Below are 20,226 nucleotides of genomic sequence, written 5' to 3'. Positions count from 1 at the left end.
CTCTGTATGTCATTTATGCACCACTTATCCTATTGATCCTAGTAGAAATACACTCACTGGCAAAGATTCGAGGCGCCATCGATTTCTTCCACATCGGATGAATGGCAAGCGGTCAGTGAGGAGTCATTGTGGACGTGTGCTGCCCTTTCTTGACTGATACTTGAAGTCCATTGTGACAGCCACCAGTCACCGATGATACGTGAGACTGTGGAGGAACAGTTTTGCCATGGTAATAATGCAACACTATTTTAATGCTACAAAACCCTCTATAGCATCATTTTCAAGAAGAAATAAATGATAGAACTGTGGAAAACAGAAAAAGAATGGTAGCATTATTAAAAGCTAAACTATTTCAAGGAAGGGCTCTAAATTCATGTTCCACTATGAAGAATTTGCTTGCAAAACATCAAAAAGGTCTAAAGCTACGAAGAAACTTGTCTGGCTGATGCCTTTTTCAGGATGGCAAGATGTTTTTGAGTATTTGTAATAAAGAATGTAGAATAGTTTAGATTGCAGTGCACAATCTTTATTCCCGTAGTACCCTTGTGCAGCCAGGGTGTGCTATTAAAAAAAAAAAGAAAAAGAAAAAAAAAACGCTACGTCTCACCTGGAAATGTAAAAATCTCGAAAATTGCGTCAACGGGAAAGATACAAACGTCTAACCACAAAATATCAAAACAAAAAGACAAACAAACAAAAAACAAAATAGCAAACAGACAGACAAACAAAACTGCTCAATTTTGAAGGGAAATGTACAAACGCTGACGGGGAATGTACAATCATATAATTCAACGGTATTACGTACCGATAGCAGATAAACTCGATGTCTATCAAAACTGCACATGACACACCGTTTTTATTTTTTTGAATACCCCCAAACGAGTTTTCACTGAACCTGGTAGATAACATCTTTATGGTGATGGGAACATTCAATCTCTGGCGGGGATGGAGGTGGTGGTGGGGGCAGGTTGAAGCCTCAGAGTCCCTAAATTGCTCAGCATCTTGTTGAAAAATCCATGGCAAATTTCACCAAACGTGGCAGGTAGCATTCAAAGGGTAAAATCCCATTTTGATCGATAGCGCGGGGGGGGGGGGGGGGGGGTGGGGGGGGGTATGGACGGTCAGGGATTGGGGTTGGGCAAAATCAATGCGGCAATTCCAGGATTTGGTGACTTTTGAACAAATGAGATTCTATTACGCTAGGGATATCAACCTCCCCCGTTTGGTGAAAATCATTAATACATTTTATAAGAAGAGACTGAAAAGGTTAAAATTCTGCCCCCTTCTCTCCCACCCCCTCCACATCTCCTTATCCACCACAACAAACGTGAAACAACGTCATAAATGTATGGACTAATAAATATAGTACCGTATAAGATCTATCTTGAATTATATTTGGGCTAAGTATTTGCAAATATGCATTTCATAAGATTTTCCTTTTAATGGTTCACAATATACAAGCTTTCTTTGTAGTGGACCTCTCAATTCTTTTTTTTTTCCAACTGAAACATAACTTTGTTTTCTTCTTTTGAAGAGTTTGTTCGCAGAAACCGAAAAGTCCATTTTGTTTAATTCGTTTAAATCACGATGACGTAGAACGCGAATGATGTAGAGATCATAATATATGAATGTCGGTTACCTACGTAATAGAAGGTTTGAGTTTTAGAAATCTACACAAAGGGAAAATTTGGAAATTGAGTACTCATCAATGTGTTTTGCGGCAAAACCCGATAAGTCCACTTCTCGTTTTGTTGCAAAAGCCGTCATTAACAAAGTCCACCGCTCGCATTATAAAACAGGTGCGTTGCAAGTCTTCTCAAGTTTTTATATGCTCATGAAGTTTAACACACACACACATTGGTTTTGGGATGGAGATGTGCAAGACATTTTATTCTTGTTGAATGTATTGGAAACTGCGTTGCCATGGTGACTGCACATCATGGTCATAAATCACTGAATGGCTTTTGGTAATCGATGTACTTCCGCATTTTTCGAGCAATGATCATGACATTTGGCGCGCACACTGCCTCTCTTCCCACCCCCCTGCCTGAACTCGGTAAATGTACAAGTCATAATTCTTTCATGACTCAAAAACTGCGTTGCCATGGTAACAGCATATTACGGCGGTTGCTCATTTTTCAAGCAAAATGCTTACGAAGCTTGGTATACAAATGTTAGTGTCGAGATGAAGATGTGCAAGACATTTTTTTCGATGTGTTGGAAACTGCGTTGTCATGATAACAACACATCATGGTTTATGTAAACGGTGTAGTATGAAAATAATTCGGGGAAATATTGTGGATCACAGAATTTCCTCATTTTCTCTAGCAAAATGCTTACGAACTTTGGTACACACACATTGGTGCGGTCAACGGTGGTGGTGAAGACTTTTTTTTGAATGTGTTGGAAACTGCGTTGCTATGGCAACCAAATATCATGAAAAAAAATCAGGATAAAACATTTGGATCAAAGTACTTCCTCATGTTTTGTTGCAATGCTCGTGCAAATTCGGCACAAACGCATTTCTTTGGAACAACGGAAGTGCTGCAGGACACCATGTTTCGAATGTGTGGAAACTGTGTTGCCATAGCAACGGTATATTTCATTTCTTGCGCTCCCGTTTTCGTCCCGGGTTGGACGATAACTGGGTAGCCTCTTGAAACTCACTGTCATACACGATTACTTACATCAGCACGCAATAGCCGCGACGCTGGCGCTGCAGCCTGCATGCTTTATAGCGGAGTCCGTATCATGCGTGTATGTAGTAGTCCTACATAGTTACTGTATAGCATGCATAACACAGCATAATCAATGAAATCACCTGAGACACGACATGCTGATTGGTTAATGTGGACTCATCGGCTTTTGCAGCAAAACGAGAAGTGGACTTATCGGTTTTTGCCGCAAAACATTGATCTTAGACTGAAATAGTCCGAGTTACATGTATATTGCGTTTTGTTATAAACTGATTATACCTTCAGATTGGTCCCACATTTCCTTAAATCACAGTATTATGTCGATTTATTTTCATGAAAAATGGTCTTATCGGTTTTTGCCAACAAACTCTTCATTTTTTTGCTAGTATGCATGCATATACATCTTTATTTGTATCATTTATCCTTTGCAAAGTCGAATGTATACGTTTGTGATATAATCCCTGATTTATTCTCTGTTATGTTCTTTTGGAAAAAAATAATGAAAATAAATGAATGGAATACATCACTTCTGGTTCTAAAGAATTCTATTGGAAACAATTTCTTCAATTTGAGACCTTTGGCCCACCTCCACCATATACGGACCTGTCCCCTCGTCCAGGTACCCCCTCAAACAAACTAGGATTCTATTGTCCTTTGGCTGCTACATGCCACGCTTGGTAAACATCTGTCATAGATTTTTCAAGAAGATGCAGTAAAAATGAAGAATTTAGTTTTCATTCATTTATGTAGGCCTACTTTCTAATACATGCATATCACTGCATTAGCTCTACTACTTTTGGTTTGGGAAATCTATTTTATTTTTTCTATTGTCTTTAAACAATCTCTTCAATTGGGGCATTACCCCCCCCCCCCCTTCCCCCGATTTGGTGGCACTTGAAAGTATGATTTAGTGACCCTATGGATGCTACCTGGCACAATTTCGCGGAGATTTGTGATGCATTTTTCAAGAAGATGCTGAAAATGTTAAAATTATGCATTCTCCTCCAGCATCCCCTCCCCCCTTGGGCACCCCCTCATCGGCCATAAGAACCTTAAACACTAACTTCATAAATATCCTTTCTAATAGAACACTTCTTTATCTGTATCACTTCTGGTACAGAGAAAATACTTTTTGCTTTAACTACCCTTGAATTGAGGTCTTTGTATCGCAGCCATTCCCATCCGTCCCCCCCCCCCCCCCCAATTGACTAGGTGCCCCTTCAAACAACATGGAGCTCTACCTTAGGGATACCTGCAATGTCTGGTGAAAATCTGCCAGGGTTTACAAGAATAAGTTGAAAATGTGAAACAAATCTGCCTTCTCCCTATCCCTCCTCCCCCCCCCCCCCCCAGTCAAAACATACTTGAAACTACGTCATAAATGTACTTCATTTATAGCACTGCATTATCCCTATCACTTTGGTTCCAGAATGCTCTTTAAATAATCTCTTGGCCTCACTGCCCCTTTGAACAAAATGGGATTTTATTCCCCCCCCCCCCCCCCCCCGTGGCCGGAGCTCATTTAAAGAAATCAGGATCCTTTCACCCTAAAGATCCCAGGTTTATCGAAAATCCTTAAATTTCTCGGCGAGGCGTTCGTACACTTCTCGTTGATGCAATTTTCGAGATTTGTGCATTTCCCGGCGTTTGCAGAAATCACGGCGAGACGTCTGTATATTTCGCAGTATGCTTCTAACAAGCTGCTTCTTTCGCAATTCACTTCTTGCGCTATGCATACTGTATAGCGATAGAATATGTAATCGATGTAGTTGAATATAGAACATTACGTAGGACCATGATCGGCTAAGTTCTGAGATTGTCGTACTTCCGGCTAACTGTTTTGGGTAATCAGTATTTTGCATCCTCCTCGATACCAAACTGAAATCGTGGTATCACAGCATAATTTCACGCATTTCCTACTCATATGCGTCTATTCCAGTGCAAAAGTCGACAGTTCCTCTACAAACGTACGAACAGAATCTCCACTATGGGTAGGTTTTAAATCCAGACTGCACACTTGCAGGAAAATTCCAAAAAGGTGATTTCCGACAATCAATACAAACAAGCATGTGAAGATATTTTAATGTTAATATACTTGATTCATATCACTTCGAGGTAACTATTATAGAAGTTGAGAAAGTATGATTGTGAGGTTTTACACAGTGTGCATCAATTAATAGGTGATGTAAGTCCCCATCACTATAGAACAAAATCGGACGAAAGGTGAAAAACTTGTCACACCTTTCATTGCAAGAAACAGAGCTATCCAAGTTAGGACCACTTTGCTGCCAACAGCCTTCAAATACATCCAGTAGACGTCAAACTTCACAACACCCTGTCCCTTCTGCTCCTCCTCCACCAGTTTGCCGCTGCTCTTCTTTTCCTGGTCGCCTGCCCCGGCAAACCTGTCCCCATTACTGTTCGTGGTTGCCGATTCCTTGAATTGGAGGTCGGCAGTGTTTTGTGACCGGCTGAGCACACTGCCAGGTGGACCTGTGATAGGGATTGGCAGTAACTTAGAACAAGTGTACAGATTACTTTCGCTTGGTCAAAACCAATTTATCTACTCAACAAATATTGATAGTCGAACTCCACGTGGCTTAACTTCATTTTGTCTACAACCTGTTCTACGACAAACTATGTGAACTGTTTGGTATGAATGCTATTCTCATCTAACCATGTCCCATAATTTGTGAAGAACACCTTAAAGGAAACCAGAAAAAAAAAGTGAAAAAAATAAGTGAAAAAAACATCTTGAGTCATTAGTTGGAGAACAATGTATAAGTGCATTGCATGGCACTATGCGAATGATTACAAGAAAAAGGGGGAAAAAAAAACATATGAGCACCAGGATAAAACAAATGGAAGAGTAGCTTGATATTAAAACGTAGCTTACTAAAGATGAAACTGTACACATTTCAGTAACTATGAACAGCATTCAAAAAAATATTACGCATACATGTGTAGAAGAAGATAAAGAAAACATTAAATATTTCTCTCTTTCCTAATTCCAAATTGAAATTGAAGACCTGAATATAAAAACGACCCAAGTCCAATTTTTGGCCAAATTCAGTTTGACATGGGAAATTGAAGCTTTTGCATGGACTCATCTTATGTATAAAATGATAAATCCTAATTACCCCCGGAAGTGCCTGAAATGAATGAGTGAGAACTTATATGAATGTAAGAATGACCCAAGTCCAGGACTTGGGTCATTCTTACATTCGTATTATAGCGCCCTCTCTCAACGCTTCTCTCAACTAATACAGCAGCCTAATTATACTGTATATGATTCAAAGAAGGACCCAAGTCCGTCACACAAAATGGCCTCTCCACAATTAATTTAAATGTGAATTGTCATAATAACATAATGTTCAAATTTGTGTATACAATGTTGCCTTCCCATCACAGCTAAATAGAATATTATTGGACAAATAAAAAAGATATGATTTTTTTTTTTTTTAAGTTTACTCGAAATGACCTTCCATGGACTTGGGTCGTTCTTATATTCAGATACTCAATTACGAATAAGAAAAATAACACTGCAGGTTTTCATTGATTTTAGAAGACAAATGTAGTTGAATGTGACAAGTTTGTATCTGCAAAATTGTGCTGGAGACCCTTCTATTCAACCAGAATCGCAATTTTAGCCAAAACAAGGATTAAACTGTTTGTCTAATTAGGTGTCTGTGTACAATATGTGATTAATGTGTGCAAAAACTGCACAGGCAGACACTTGTCTGGGCCGAGATAAGAAGAACCTAAAGGACGGTAGTCGGCATTAAGCAAGAATGATAATCTATTACTTGTAGTGTTGTTGGAGGGGCCATAAACAGAACTGGAGTAGCCTTGGGCAACAGGCAATTAACCTAAGTGATATTCATAAGACAAAGAGAAGTGACGTTTAGACAAATGAGCGATTGGTCCAATTGCCCATGAGGTGGTCTAGACCAACTGCCCATTAGACCAGACCAACAAGGTTTAGACTAACTGGGAATTAGATAAACTGATTTGAGACGAACGGGTACCGTGCTCGACCAAATGGTAACAGAATAGAGTAGACAAACTGGTGATTAGACCAAACAGTAATTAAGTATATGAATATAAGAACGATCCAAGTCCATGGAAGACCATTTCGAGTAAACTAAAAAAAAACTTCATATCTTTCTTGTTTGTCCAATAATATTCTATTTAACTGTGATGGGTTGGCAACATTGTATATACAAATTAGAACATATTATGACAATTAACATTAACATTAATTGTGGAGAGGCCATTTTGTGTGATGGACTTGGGTCGTTCTTTGATTCATATGGACTTGGGTCGTTCTTTGATTCATATACATGATATTCTGCTATAGAGATGAGAGAAGGACGAGAGAGGGCGCTATAATATGAATGTAAGAATGACCCAAGTCCTTCATTCTTACATTCATATAAGATTTAACTCATTTATTTCAGGCATTTCCGGGGGTAATTAGGATTTATCATTTATACACAAGATGAGTCCATGCATAAGCTACAATTTCCCATGTCAAACTGAATTTGGCCAAAAATTGGACTTGGGTCGTTCTTATATTCATATACTCAATTAGACCATGTGATATGATTTGTCCATTGGTCATCAGACCTTCTTGAAGTTAAGAAAGGGGAACCAAAATTGTTCAGCCCATATGAAAACAGTTCTGGAAATTGGACCAAGCGGGTTGAGACCACAAGTGCACCTTAAGGTCTATATATCGGTCCACCTGTACAATTATTTCTTTATCATGTTTCCTATTTGATCTACACATTTACCTTATAATCACTCTGTGTCTCCAAGAAGACTGTGCACAATGTAGTCCCACCACACATAATAAAAAAGAGACAATGCATAACAGTACTATCGCATATAATTATAAGGGGTCATCCCACGAGATCGACAGCCCAGAGTTAAACAGTCCACGAGATCGATATAACGAATAGTTCCATGATTCAAACAGCCCACGAGTTATACGACCCATGAGTCATACAGTCCATGAGTTCGACACTACACAGAAAAAGCTCACGAGACCGACACCAGGGCCCTGTTGCATAAAACCCTTACCGCTGGACTTACCGCTCCTTTCTAGCGGTAAGTCTTCAAATTAGCGGTAAATTTTATAATCCTTGATGCTGATTGGCTGTGAAGCCTAATTTTGACGGTAGTTACCATTGAAATTCAATGGTAAGTTTTATGCAACAGGCCGCAGGTAAAGAAAACCAATGAGATCGAAACTAGGCAAAGAAGGCTCACTAGACTGACACTACGCAAAGAAGGCTCACGAGACCGACAGGATGAGCAGCGCCATCAACATGTCAATGACAAACATGTATACCTCTGCAGGGTGTTCAATGAGAAGAAAATTATGTTCTGGTGGGTGCAATTTCGACACGCAACCGGTTATCGAGCGAGAGATTGTAACTAATCAAGCATGTCCATCTAAATATCAACGGTATTAAGCATGGTTTTCTATATGCGTGACTTTTTTGGTCAGTTCTGTCACGACATTGTTACCGATTTTTTTTTTTTTAATTGTACTTCTTCATGGGACCTCCGCCCCTCCCCGCCTCCCCCCCCCCAATTATATATAATATAGTATTATGTGATCCTGCATGATGTAAAAGAAGACCTGCTCTTTCAGAAAACATGAAAAAGTCAAGATCGGCTAGGTTGACCTATTTCACTTATTTTCAGTCCTCATGCAAAATCAGTGTGTGCGACTTTATGTTCGTTTTGTGGTGCACGGTCACATATAAAAAAGGATAAAGAGTAGGACAACGATACGTGGTTAATTTAAGATCTTTGATAGTACCATTTTAATAGGCTTTTCCAATTTCTAGCTAGAAGATGAACAGAATTGAAGTTCTTCCCCCTTTTGTTTTTCGGTCTTTTTTTTCACAAACACGCACACAGACACAATTGTGACCCTGCACCTCAAAACAAACAAAAAGTCGCCAGATATTAATTTTTAGTTAAGACCATATTCTGAAAGAGCAGACTTTAAGCTTTAAAATGATGTGTAACTCAAATCAAATGGACACTCCTAACCTATCTAAATATTTGAAAGAAAACACAAACTCAGGAAAAGTGTGAACTGAGAAAAGAGGCTCTGAAGTACAGTGTCTATTCAAGCGCTTAATCTTTACCAAACCGTGCTGGCTGTGCGATGAATGGGACAAAAAACAGGAAGTAAACCACCAGAGTAACAACAATGAAGGGATTATCAGATTAAATTGCAATTAAAGATGCCTCATTAACACATTCTGTCCATAATTAATGCCAACTTTCAAAGCAGTAGCCCTATCCTTTCAAAAGTTATTAAAGTTGAAAGTGAAGAGTGTGGACAAGGTTTTTCAGAAATGAAAAAGAGATTCTAAAGACACACCTAATCACACTATTTTACCAAAAATGTTCGAGTTAAACTGCTAAAAACACATTTTCCTGCCCGTTTTATAATACCAAATTTTAGCACAATGTAAAAGAAGACCCGCTCTTTCAGAAAATATGAAAAAGTCAAGTTCAGCTAGGTTGACCCATTTCACTTATTTTCTGTCCTCACGCAAAATCAGTGTGTGCGACTTTATGTTCGTTTTGAGGTGCACTGTCACAATTAAAGATCTTGAACCAGGAGGTGAGGGAGGGCAAATCAGCGGGCAACACCCAAAAACTCTTCTTTTCCATTTCTCATATCTTTCTTATGTCATTATCTCGACACCTACAGTCAAGTTGCCTACACATGGCGCTTTTCATCCTGTGGGTCTCTTGGATCCCCCCTTTTTTTTTGCCTAGAGTCGGTCTCGTGAGCTTTGTTTGCGCAGTGTCGGTTTCGTGAGCTTTGTTTGCGTAGTGTCGGTTTCCTGAGCCTTTTTATGGTTAGTGTCGACCTATTGGGCTGTACAACTCGTGGGCCATTTTTTTTTCTCGATATCGAACTCTTGGGTTGTATTACTAGTATGTTGTATGAATTGTGAGCTGTGTGAATCGTGGGCTGTATGACTCGTGGGTGTTGCGTGGGCGTCATGGGGGGGGGGGGGTGCGTTGGGTGAACGCACCCCCCTTCAGACAAAAAAAAAAAGTCTGCGAGAGACCTTAACGCCGGACGTTAATAATTATCTTTTTATTATCTTTTTTATTTCATTCTTCTTTTTATTTTGCACCAGGAAAAAGAAATTCGTGGGGAGAAAATCGCACCCCAGGCTCTGGCAGCACTGATTTTATACATATCTATTTTGCAGTGTTCATTATTTTATCGACCGTAAAGTACATATCGTACGGTAAGGAGCACGTACACGTTTGCGTGTACGTGTGCTGCAAGAATGTAAGGTCTCTGTACAGCACTCTATTTCCGACCAATCAAAATTGAAAATGCGAACCCAATTGCGAGTTTTAGCCTTATAAAAATCATATCCCTGAGATAAGAAGATTTTCTTACTTTTTGATTAAATTTGTCCAAATATTTCGCCCAAAGTGTGCACCAAGTTGCTGCATTTCAATTCTAAAAGTCTCTCTCGTGTGGGAGGGGATACCCCTTTCCACACCCTCTCCAATTTGTTCTATTTTCCATGGACTTAATACAACTTTAGATTGATAGTTTTACAAATGTTTTATGTTGCACCAGTCCTGTCACATCACTTACAAAAAAAAAAATACAAAAGTTCCGTCGTGTGGGATGGGATAACTATCTTGATCCTTTCAATTAACCCTTTGCCCGCTTGGTTTCCTTTCATGGTCATCATTAGTGCACTAAAAGTCTTGGGTCTCGGAGAGCTTCCTAAATTCCAAATGTCTTTATGAACTCTTTTTATTTGAATTCTAAAAATGCACCAGCTTTCTCGTATGCAGGAGCATCAATCCCGGAGGACAAGGGTGGGTGCAAACGTCACTCTATAATCTTGGAAATGAGGAAAATTTTCTTCCTTTTCTAATAGAAAACTGTCCAAATATTACATTCATTATGCAACGGATTGTTGAATTTCAATTCTGAAAATGCACAATCTCGCGTTGGAGGGGCTACCCCTCACACACCCTCCCCCGTAAGGTGTCCAACCATACACTTAGAAAACTTGGGGGATTGACAAACTTCAGAATATTTCATCAAAAAGCATGTTTGATATATCTGTCACTTGAATTCAAATATTTTCAAAAGTTCCCTCATCCTATTTGATTTATGTTTTCCCCGCTCGGTTCCTACCCACAGACTACGACTCGACACATTTGGGGACAGACAATTTTCGGAGTATTTCATAGAAGTGCACATCAGGGGCCAATCGAATTTTTGCCCCACCCCCGTGCCCCTGTAACAAATAATTGATCAATTATTGAAAGACCAAAATGAACAATAAAGGTACTTTTCTCGTCTAAAAGGTGTCAATTTCATAAATGAAAATGCGATTTTTTTTTCGCCCGTCATAACGGGTCAAATAATACACTAACAATTTACATTGATATATCTATACACTACTACTTCGTTATGAGTAAATTAAATGTATAGATGATAGCCCTGCATCCTCGAGTGTGCACCCGGATCTAGTAAGCCTTGCACTTTTCTTTTTGTTTTCTCTGCTTTTATGCTAATATAAGAACATTATTGTTTTGCTCGAAAACTGCGATCATTTTTTTAGCTTTAGATGAATATATTTCAGACGAATGGCTAGTGAAAGTGGCTCGCTCCCTCTGCCCGTACTTATAGTGAAATGAATAGTTTACTTAGTTATGATCACAGTCCTTCGCAGTGTGTTTAATACCATAGAAATTTCCTTTTAAAATGCTCTACAAACGCGACTTTTGTACTCTGCTTTTACAAAAAGCCCCTAACGTGGGACGGGGGTATCCCCCTCCCACACCCTCCCCCGCTCGGTAGATTCGCTCCCTCGACGAGGATCTCACACCGTCACATAATGTACCCCCGTATGTTATAATCACAGTTCTTGTACAGTGAATTTTCCATTATGTTTAATTCCCAGAAATTTGATTTTAGATGCTCTACAATCACGACTTTTGTACTCTGCTTTTACAAAAAGTCCATACGGTGGGAGGGGGATACCCCCTCCCACGCCCTCTCTCGCCGAGGATCTAACATCGTCACATAATGTACCACCGTATGTTACAATCATAGTCCTTCACAGTGATTTTTTTGTGATGTTGAATTCCGTTGAAAGTTGATTTAAAATGCCCTACAAACGCGACATTTATACTGTTTTTACAAAAAAAGTCCTTACCGTGGGAGGGAGTATCCCCCTCCCACACCTTCGCCGAGGGTCCTACACCGTCACTACCCCTGTATGTTGTAATCATAGTCCTCTCCAGTTCATTTCCCACTATGTTTAACTTACGCTTATGAATACGTGCCACTAACAATGTATATGTACAGTGCATTATGCAAATGTACATGATGCAGGCACCAATGATACAGGCACCAATAAATCAAATAAAACAAGAAAAAATATCGGTTACATTTAGTGTCAAAACGCACCTCCTTGAAAAAAAAGCTGGTGACGCCCATGTGTTGGGTCTCTTCACGGTGGCGTGCACCCGTTTATAATGTTGCTGATAAGTTTTCCAACCCAATCCAATCCACCTGATTGCTCATAATCATTATCAAATTGTGATGTTATTAGGCAAAATCACATTAGGCTCTGCTATGTAGTTGTCTCCTATATTCATGTCAAAAATTAATGGCCATACTCGTCCCCATTTGGACAGACAGGGCCAATCCATCATTAATTGTTTGATGTATCTCACTCATTTTGACGGTGCGTCACACTCACCAATATCCGTGACCTTGCAGCCTTCCATGACCACCACCATATCCGCCTCAGTGAGGTACTTTGTGTGGTGGGTGCAGAGAATGCGGGTCTTGTGTCGCAGCAGTCCCATGATACACTTGGAGAAGATGTGCTGCCCGACGTGGGCGTCCACAGCGGACAGAGGATCGTCAAGAAGGTAGATGTCGCTGTCCTGGATTTGGCCAGACACACGTTGGGAATACATCATGTAATACTTTTATACCCCCATCTAACTAGGAAGACGATCATGAAGACCATTGTGACCTGTGACAAATTCACAAGTAGCGGCACAATTGCTCTCCATTTCCATTTTTGGCATGCAAAACAATAATTATACTACTGTTTCTCTACGCTCAACCCAAAGGCGATAGAGCCATGCCGACAGTGGGACTCTGTCACGTTGTTGCCGCTTTTCTAGGCCGACGCGACACGCTGCTGTCGAACCGATCGTATTGCGATATTCGTATCCTTATTAACACATTGAAGACTAGTCCCGAGAATTCTCGGGAAGGTGTCTTTGAGAAATGCCTATTAAAGCCAAAACAGCTCGTCCTCAATGGGTTAAGACCTCGTTAAAACGGTGATACGATCAGAGCGACTGTGATACGGTAAAGCCGGACCAATGCTACGATCTCAAGCTATCAGGGTATTAGTAGGGTTACATGATTGAACTTTTTCAGTCAGATGGCAGTGTCAAACGAACATGGATGTCCAGAATATGCTTTCACCAATAAATCTTAGTATTCTAGAGCAACACGTGTACCTGTTAGAACCTGGTGTGAAATCGCATTGTTTATTGAAAGTCATCCATTTAACTGTGGATTAAGGGTTAAATGTGGATACACCTGTATACTACAAAACAGATCTACGAACAAAGTACACATCGTATCGGGCGAATGGCGAAGTTTTTGAAGATAGGCCTATTTGAAATGTTTTCAAGTTAAACTACTTGCATTGAGTAACTGTGGTAAAAAAAAAAATAACAAGTAAAGTTTCATACTGCGTGTACGTGGAGAAAAGAATTTCAAACGTTTTCTCCAATTTCACCTCCCTGGCCTGGTACAATACTGTCTTTTGTTCGTAGTCGGTTCTTGGTATGTAATACTGTAAGAAATGGACATTTCCATGGGCGATGGGGCACTTACAATGCTCTTGAGTTACCTTGTCCGCGTTGCTACCACGTTGCAGCTACAAATGACCCGCTTTTAATATGCTAACTGGCCGATTGTCATACGCTCTAGAACCAACATGCTCTCGCTATAGAAGTGCTGGACATGTTCAAAACTTGGAGATGGGAGATGGGGACATCAACTGAGGGGGTCGGTGCAATATAGTGCTAACCCACACAATAGTCATTTTGAGATAATCGCTGTTGAATGTTTGCAAAGTCTATACATTGTACATTAATAAAACATGAATGCATGCATTTTTTAACCATCTCATTGGTTGAATTCAAATAATATTATGATACTTTCATGGAGGTTAGAGTGAAGGATGAGGATTATGAAAATGCATGAAACTCAATTTTGACAAAGGGTGCGGGTTAGCACTATATTGCACCAACCCCCTCAACTGTGCTCTATTCAATGCCCAGCACTTCTTTTTTTTCACACTGTTTGCATATGCCATGGGTTGGACTGTAATGCTGTTTCACCTGAGCAGACTGTCCTTATTTCCACTAATGTAGCAAGGTGGAGCAAATAAATGTTAATGACAATAAGTTTGTTCGACAAGCTATATAGTTAAGATTGGGTGGAAGCTAAGTCACATTGTTCATTACCTAATTAGTTATTCGCGGAGTGTCGTGCAGTTGTGTCGAAGAGTGCTGTATTAATCGGTTTCATTTTTTTTTTCTTGCTTTCGGACTGTGCCAGATAATTATCCATTTACAGAAATGATCCTTCATAATGGTCACTTTTACAGTAACGCGAGTAAATTTGGGGTGGCAAGGGCAAAAAGGGTCAAAGTTGTATGTCCTTTCCTATCTTTGCCTTTGTGAAGGAAAGTCTACGTTCTTAAAATGCTGTTATTCCGGATGTCAATCTTCAAACTGAATATGAAACATATGATCATTATTGTATTTTAGATGAATTCATGTAAAAGGTCAATATTTTGGTTACCAAAAAGTACCCGAAACGGAGATAAGTGACAAATGTATTGCAACTTTTCAACTTTTTCAATCAAGAACTGTAGTACTGTACAACATGGCTGAAACGTGATCGTTGCAGTATGTGATCGTCTGGAAAGCTCAATAGAGTAGACTGGGACGGTAGAACTTCTATGACTGCAAGAGGGAACTTATTCCCTCTCTTAAAGGGACTGCACAGTACTGGTTGAGGTGGGGGTTCATGTTTTGAACATTCCTAAGTGAGATAATGAGAAACCTCTTATGAATTATGAAAGAGCAAGTAATTTTGAGAAGGATTCAATGTTTATCTAATGAAAATTGGTTTTCAAATGGTTTAGATATCAAAATAGTGATGATAATAAAAGGCGACAGGCCACGCCTTTTATTAGGATCTCTTTGTTTCACCTTGTTTTTGGATATCTCAGCCATTTCAAACCCGATTTTCTTCTAATAAACCTTTGATGCCCTTAGAATTGCATGCTCTTTGACATCTCGTACAGTGGTTTCTGAATATCTCGCAAAACATTAAAAGCCAGATCCTCACCTCGATCAGAACTACATGTATACACACCCTTTAACGTGTGAAAAAGCGATATGACTGAGCACGTGTTGAGTGGGCTCTCGTTGTGAGTTCCTGCAGAAACTCATGAAATAAAATTGTTACTGTTGATATCTGACCTGAGATTTTTAAGAAATGTTTGATCCTGACATGACCATGGGAGGGCAACCTGATCTTAATACAATCAGTGGTATAACATACCAAATTACGGGGCTGAGGGTGTGTTTTGTAATCTGCCCTCTACTCCCGTGAGCATTATGATGGAGCAGTTACCTGATAGACCGCCCTTGCTAGGGCCACTCTCGCCTTCTGACCTCCGCTGAGTGTGGCCCCGCTTTCTCCTATCTCTGTCTCGTCTCCAGAGGGCAAAATCTGTGACACATCGTGGAAAGGATCATCTCGATGAAGTACACAGCTATTACTACAGCAGTTATACAAATATCCACTTGACAATTATGTAATCATCCCGCTCGGCCATTTATAATCCCCATATTTTTATAGACGAGGTAATGATGAGCAATTAGTTAATATTATTCCAAATCTTTTATCTATAACAGAATATGAAGAGTTTGTTCGCAAAAACCGATAAGTCCATTTTTCATGAAAATCAATCGACATATAGTGTGGCTTATTCTTCTTAAGCAAATTCAAAGCGTATTTTGTTGTTGCTGTTTTCTGTGTTGTCATCGTCCATACCTCCGTAGTTTTGTTTTGTAATGATTACATTGTTTTGACGTGTTCTGTTTTGTCAAATCAACTGACTTTTTTTTTTTAATCTGTCATGTGTTACATCACATGGGTCAGCTACTGACAAGGGCTTTTTCTTTTCTTGCTGCTTCCCCCAATGGCATTGTCATTGTATGTAGTCATAACACCACATTATTTTTAATTGTATGTTGTATGTCGCATAGCTTTTTCTCTTTTTGTATCTCATTTTGTACTTTCATGTTTTATTGTATGCTCTGTAAATTTTGATGCTTTGTGTAAAGTTAACTAAACTGAAACTGATTTAAGGAATTGTTGGACCAATATAATGATATAATCAGTTTATGACAAAACGCAATATAACTCGGACTATTTCAGTCTAAACTTAGTGTCTTGCAGCAAAAACCGATAAGTCCACTTCTCCTGTTGTTGCAAACGCCGATAAATCCACATTAACCAATCAGCATGTCGTATATGTGTCAGGTGACTTCATTGATTATGCTGTGTTATGTATGCTGTAGAGTAACTACGTAGGTCTACATACACTCACGATACGGACACCGCTATAAGCATGCAGGATGCTGCGCCAGCGTCGCTGCTACGCGTGTACTGCGTGTTGAACTTAATAATCGTGTATGTCGACAGTAAGCTTCTAGATGCTACCCAGCTTCCGTCCAACCCGCGACGAAAACGGGAGCGCAAGAAATAAAATATACTGTTGCTACGGCAACGCACCTTCCACACATTCGAAACATGGTGTCCTGCTTTCCTTGTTCCAAATAACAGCATGTCTGCCGAATTGTATGAGCACTGCTACAAAGCATGAGGAAGTACTTTGATCGAAATGTTTTGTCCAGATTTATTTCCATATTTGGATGTTATAGCAACGCAGTTTCCAACACATTAAAAAAAAAAAAAAAAACGTCTTCACCACCACCATTGACCACACCAATGTGTGTGTACCAAAGTTCGTGACCATTTTGCCTGAGAAAATGAGACAAAATATTTTCCCGATTTATTGTCATAACATGTCGTTTACATATTATTACCATAATGTGTTGTTATCATGGCAACGCAGTTTCCAACACATTTGAAAAAAACAAATGTTCTGCACATCTTCATCCGGACACTAATATTTGTGTACCAAGCTTCGTAATCATTAGTTTGAAAAATGATGAACTTTTTTGATCCCTAATATTTTCCCAATCAATCGCTGTAATATGCTGTTACCATGGCAACGCAGTGTTTGAGCGATGAAAGAATGTGACTTGTACAGTTACCAGAGGCCAATGTGCGCGCCAAATTTCATGATCATTGCTTGAAAAAAATGCGGAATTACTTCGATTACAAAAAGCCATTCAGTGATATATGACCATTGTATGCCATCACCATGGCAACGCATTTTCCAATACATTCGACAATGATAAAATGTCTTGAACATCTCCATCCCAAAACCAATGCGTGTGCGCTAAACTTAATGAACATTGCTAAAAACTTGAAAAGACTGGCAACGCACTTGTTTTATACTGCGAGCGGTGGACTTATCGGCTTTTGCAACAAAACAAGAAGTGGACTTATTGGCTTTTGCCGCAAAACACATTGAAGGGTACACAATTTCAAAATTTTCCCTTTGTGTAGATCTCTAAAAATTAAACCTTCTTTTACGCAGGTAACCAACATTCATATATGTGACCATGCACCTCAAAACGAACACAAAGTCGCACACACTGATTTTGCATGAGGACTGAAAATAAGAGAAATGGGTCAACCTAGTTGAACTTGACTTTTTCATATTTTCTGAAAGAGCGGGTCTTCTTTTACATTATGCTAAAATTTGGGATCATAAAACGGGCAGGAAAGTGTGTTTTTTAGCAGTTTATCTTGAACATTTTAGGTAGAATAGTGTATTTAGGTGTGTCTTTAGAATCCCTTTTTCATTTCTGAAAAACCTTGTCCACACTCTTCACTTTCAACTCTAATAACTTTTGAAAAGATAGTACTACTGCTTTGAAAGTTGGCATTAATCATGGGCAGAATGTGTTAATGAGGCATTCTCAATTTTAGTTTAATCTGATAATTCCTTCATTGTTGTTACTCTGGTGGTTTACTTCCTGTTTTTTGTCCCATTCATCGCACAGCCAGCACGGTTTGGTAAAGATTAAGCGCTTGAATAGACACTGTACTTCAGAGCCTCTTTTCTCAGTTCACACTTTTCTTGAGTCTGTGCTTTCTTTCCAATATTTAGATAGGATAGGAGAGTCCATTTGATTTGAGTTATACATCATTTTAAAGCTTAAAGTCTGCTCTTTCAGAATATGGTCTCAACTAAAAATTCATGTCTGGCGACTTTTTGTTTGTTTTGAGGAGCAGGGTCACATATGATTTTTACATCATTGGCGTTCTACGCCATCAGTATGTAACGAAAAATCGTGATTTAAAATAATTGCACAAAATGGACTTATTTGTTTTTGCGAACAAACTCTTCATATGTCCCCTCCTCAATATAAGCCATTTTCATTCAGTCATCTGCACAGTAATTATCTGCTTTGACCTTCATGATGGGGCTTAGATAAAGGCCTACCAATTCCTAATTCTAACCTAGTCAATAATTAATGATAGAAATAAATAGAAATAACATGAAATGATATGAAGTGATTGGCGTGTCATGGTTTTCATTGTACCGAGCACACTTAGATGAATGTTCCCTTAGACTCACTCTGAGGTCATCCGTCAGGGCACAGGCCTCAATGACACTGTCGTACCACTGGGCGTCGAAGGCTTTCCCAAAGAGAATGTTTTCTTTGAGTGTTGCCTGCTGTAACCATGGTTCCTGGGTGACCAGACCAAAGCCCTGGTCAAGGTGCGCCACTGCTATGCTGCCGCCCTCCTTCACCATGTCAGCCGTGATAGCAGCAAAGAGGGAGCTCTTGCCAGACCCAACTTGACCCATGATACCTACAAACTGACCCTTTCCGATCCATGAGAAAGCACAAAATTAGAAATTAGAGAATTTCCGATGACAAGTTACCGTCGATAATGGGTGAAAATTGTGCTGATATCAATTTTTACAAATAAGAAATTACTGTAGAGCTAAAAGTGATAATTACCTAAAACTCTTTCTTGAGCAAACACTGCTCACAGATAATACTTGCACAAATAAGTTCTATCACTAAAACTGCAAGTATTAGACCCACATATTTTGAAGTTAGTACCAAATATCTATCGATATTAACCAAGCAACCTACAAACTTATTATAAAAGAGATGACGTGAGGTGAATAAACTCTGTTTATCATGCAATGTTCACATTCAGTCAATTTCTTGGGACATTTCATAAAGCTGTTTGTAACTATGGTGAACATCTATGATTGCAGTTACCATAAAAAGGACTTAATGTTCACACAGCTGATTGGGTATTTGCCTACTGCTGCCACAGTAACTGCAATTCTGGCATTTTCAAATTATTGCAAACCCTTTTATGAGAGCGGTCCTGGGTCATACCTTGTACAAGCTTAGATCAATGTCTTCCAACCTCACAATGTGCTCCCCTTGTTTATCTTCTTGATCTTTTTCACCAAGAGCGTTTCCCTGTGTGTTATTGCTATTGTCAGTCTCATCCTTATCCCCCTTTGGCCGCTCCCAGTGGAAGTTTCCTCCTGCAATCTTCAGGCATTCTCCTTCGGCAAGGCCCTTTTCTGATTTGTGGTAAAAAATCACCAGTGATTATGGACTGGTTTGAAGAAAATGAATACAGCACGAATTTTTCTTTTCTCTAAATCAAAGGTTTGGAATGTCATTAGTTATGCTATCACATCAAAACAAAGGACTTCAGCTATAATGTGAGGATATGCCATAAAATCTACAGAAAAACAAACAAATGATATTCGTTGTATTGCATGTACACGATCAAACTTATATGACAATTGAAATGTCTGAAAGTCAAAATCAAGACTGAGCAACGTTCATCTCAAATGAAGCTCTGCATCCGTGCGATTGTAACATAATTACGGTGTATGATATGTCTCTACGGCTATTTCTAATAGCCCATGCGGTACCACAATAGAAAACGGGCAAACTGACTAGTTAAGTGATCCGCGAAAGCCCGTGGATCACTTTCTGTTTCTTCATAAATTCTTTGTTTTTTTTAATATTTATTTATTTATTTCTGTACAAGTGGTGTGCAGAGCATAGCTATAAATGTTCAAGCTCTCAGCTCTTGAAACTTGCAGCACTTGTGTATCCTGCGCTCAGCATGCTGTTAAAGAGTTTCTTGTTTGTTTGTTTGTTTGTTTGTTTCTTCTCCTTCTTCTTCTTCTTCTTCCCTTGGCAATCG

The 20,226-nt window shown here is 39.3% G+C and overlaps 1 protein-coding gene across 1 annotated transcript in view; it reads right to left on the bottom strand.

Moving 5' to 3' along the window:
• Positions 1-20,226, bottom strand: part of LOC139729002 (ATP-binding cassette sub-family C member 10-like) — a 111,672-nt gene that overhangs the window by 28,539 nt on the left and 62,907 nt on the right. The window contains exons 5-10 of the mRNA XM_071639927.1: positions 19,395-19,588; positions 18,611-18,862; positions 15,463-15,561; positions 12,485-12,674; positions 4,938-5,189; positions 58-205 (exon numbers count right to left, since the gene is read on the bottom strand). Of these exons, the coding sequence (XP_071496028.1) occupies positions 58-205; positions 4,938-5,189; positions 12,485-12,674; positions 15,463-15,561; positions 18,611-18,862; positions 19,395-19,588 (1,135 nt within the window). The remainder of the gene's footprint in view (positions 1-57; positions 206-4,937; positions 5,190-12,484; positions 12,675-15,462; positions 15,562-18,610; positions 18,863-19,394; positions 19,589-20,226) is intronic.

The sequence above is a fragment of the Diadema antillarum genome, unplaced genomic scaffold (genome assembly GCF_040938485.1).
Source record: "Diadema antillarum isolate AM-2024a unplaced genomic scaffold, OU_Dant_1.0 seq00000212_RagTag, whole genome shotgun sequence".
Taxonomy (NCBI): domain Eukaryota; kingdom Metazoa; phylum Echinodermata; class Echinoidea; order Diadematoida; family Diadematidae; genus Diadema; species Diadema antillarum.
This window is presented reverse-complemented; position numbering and strand designations above follow the sequence as displayed.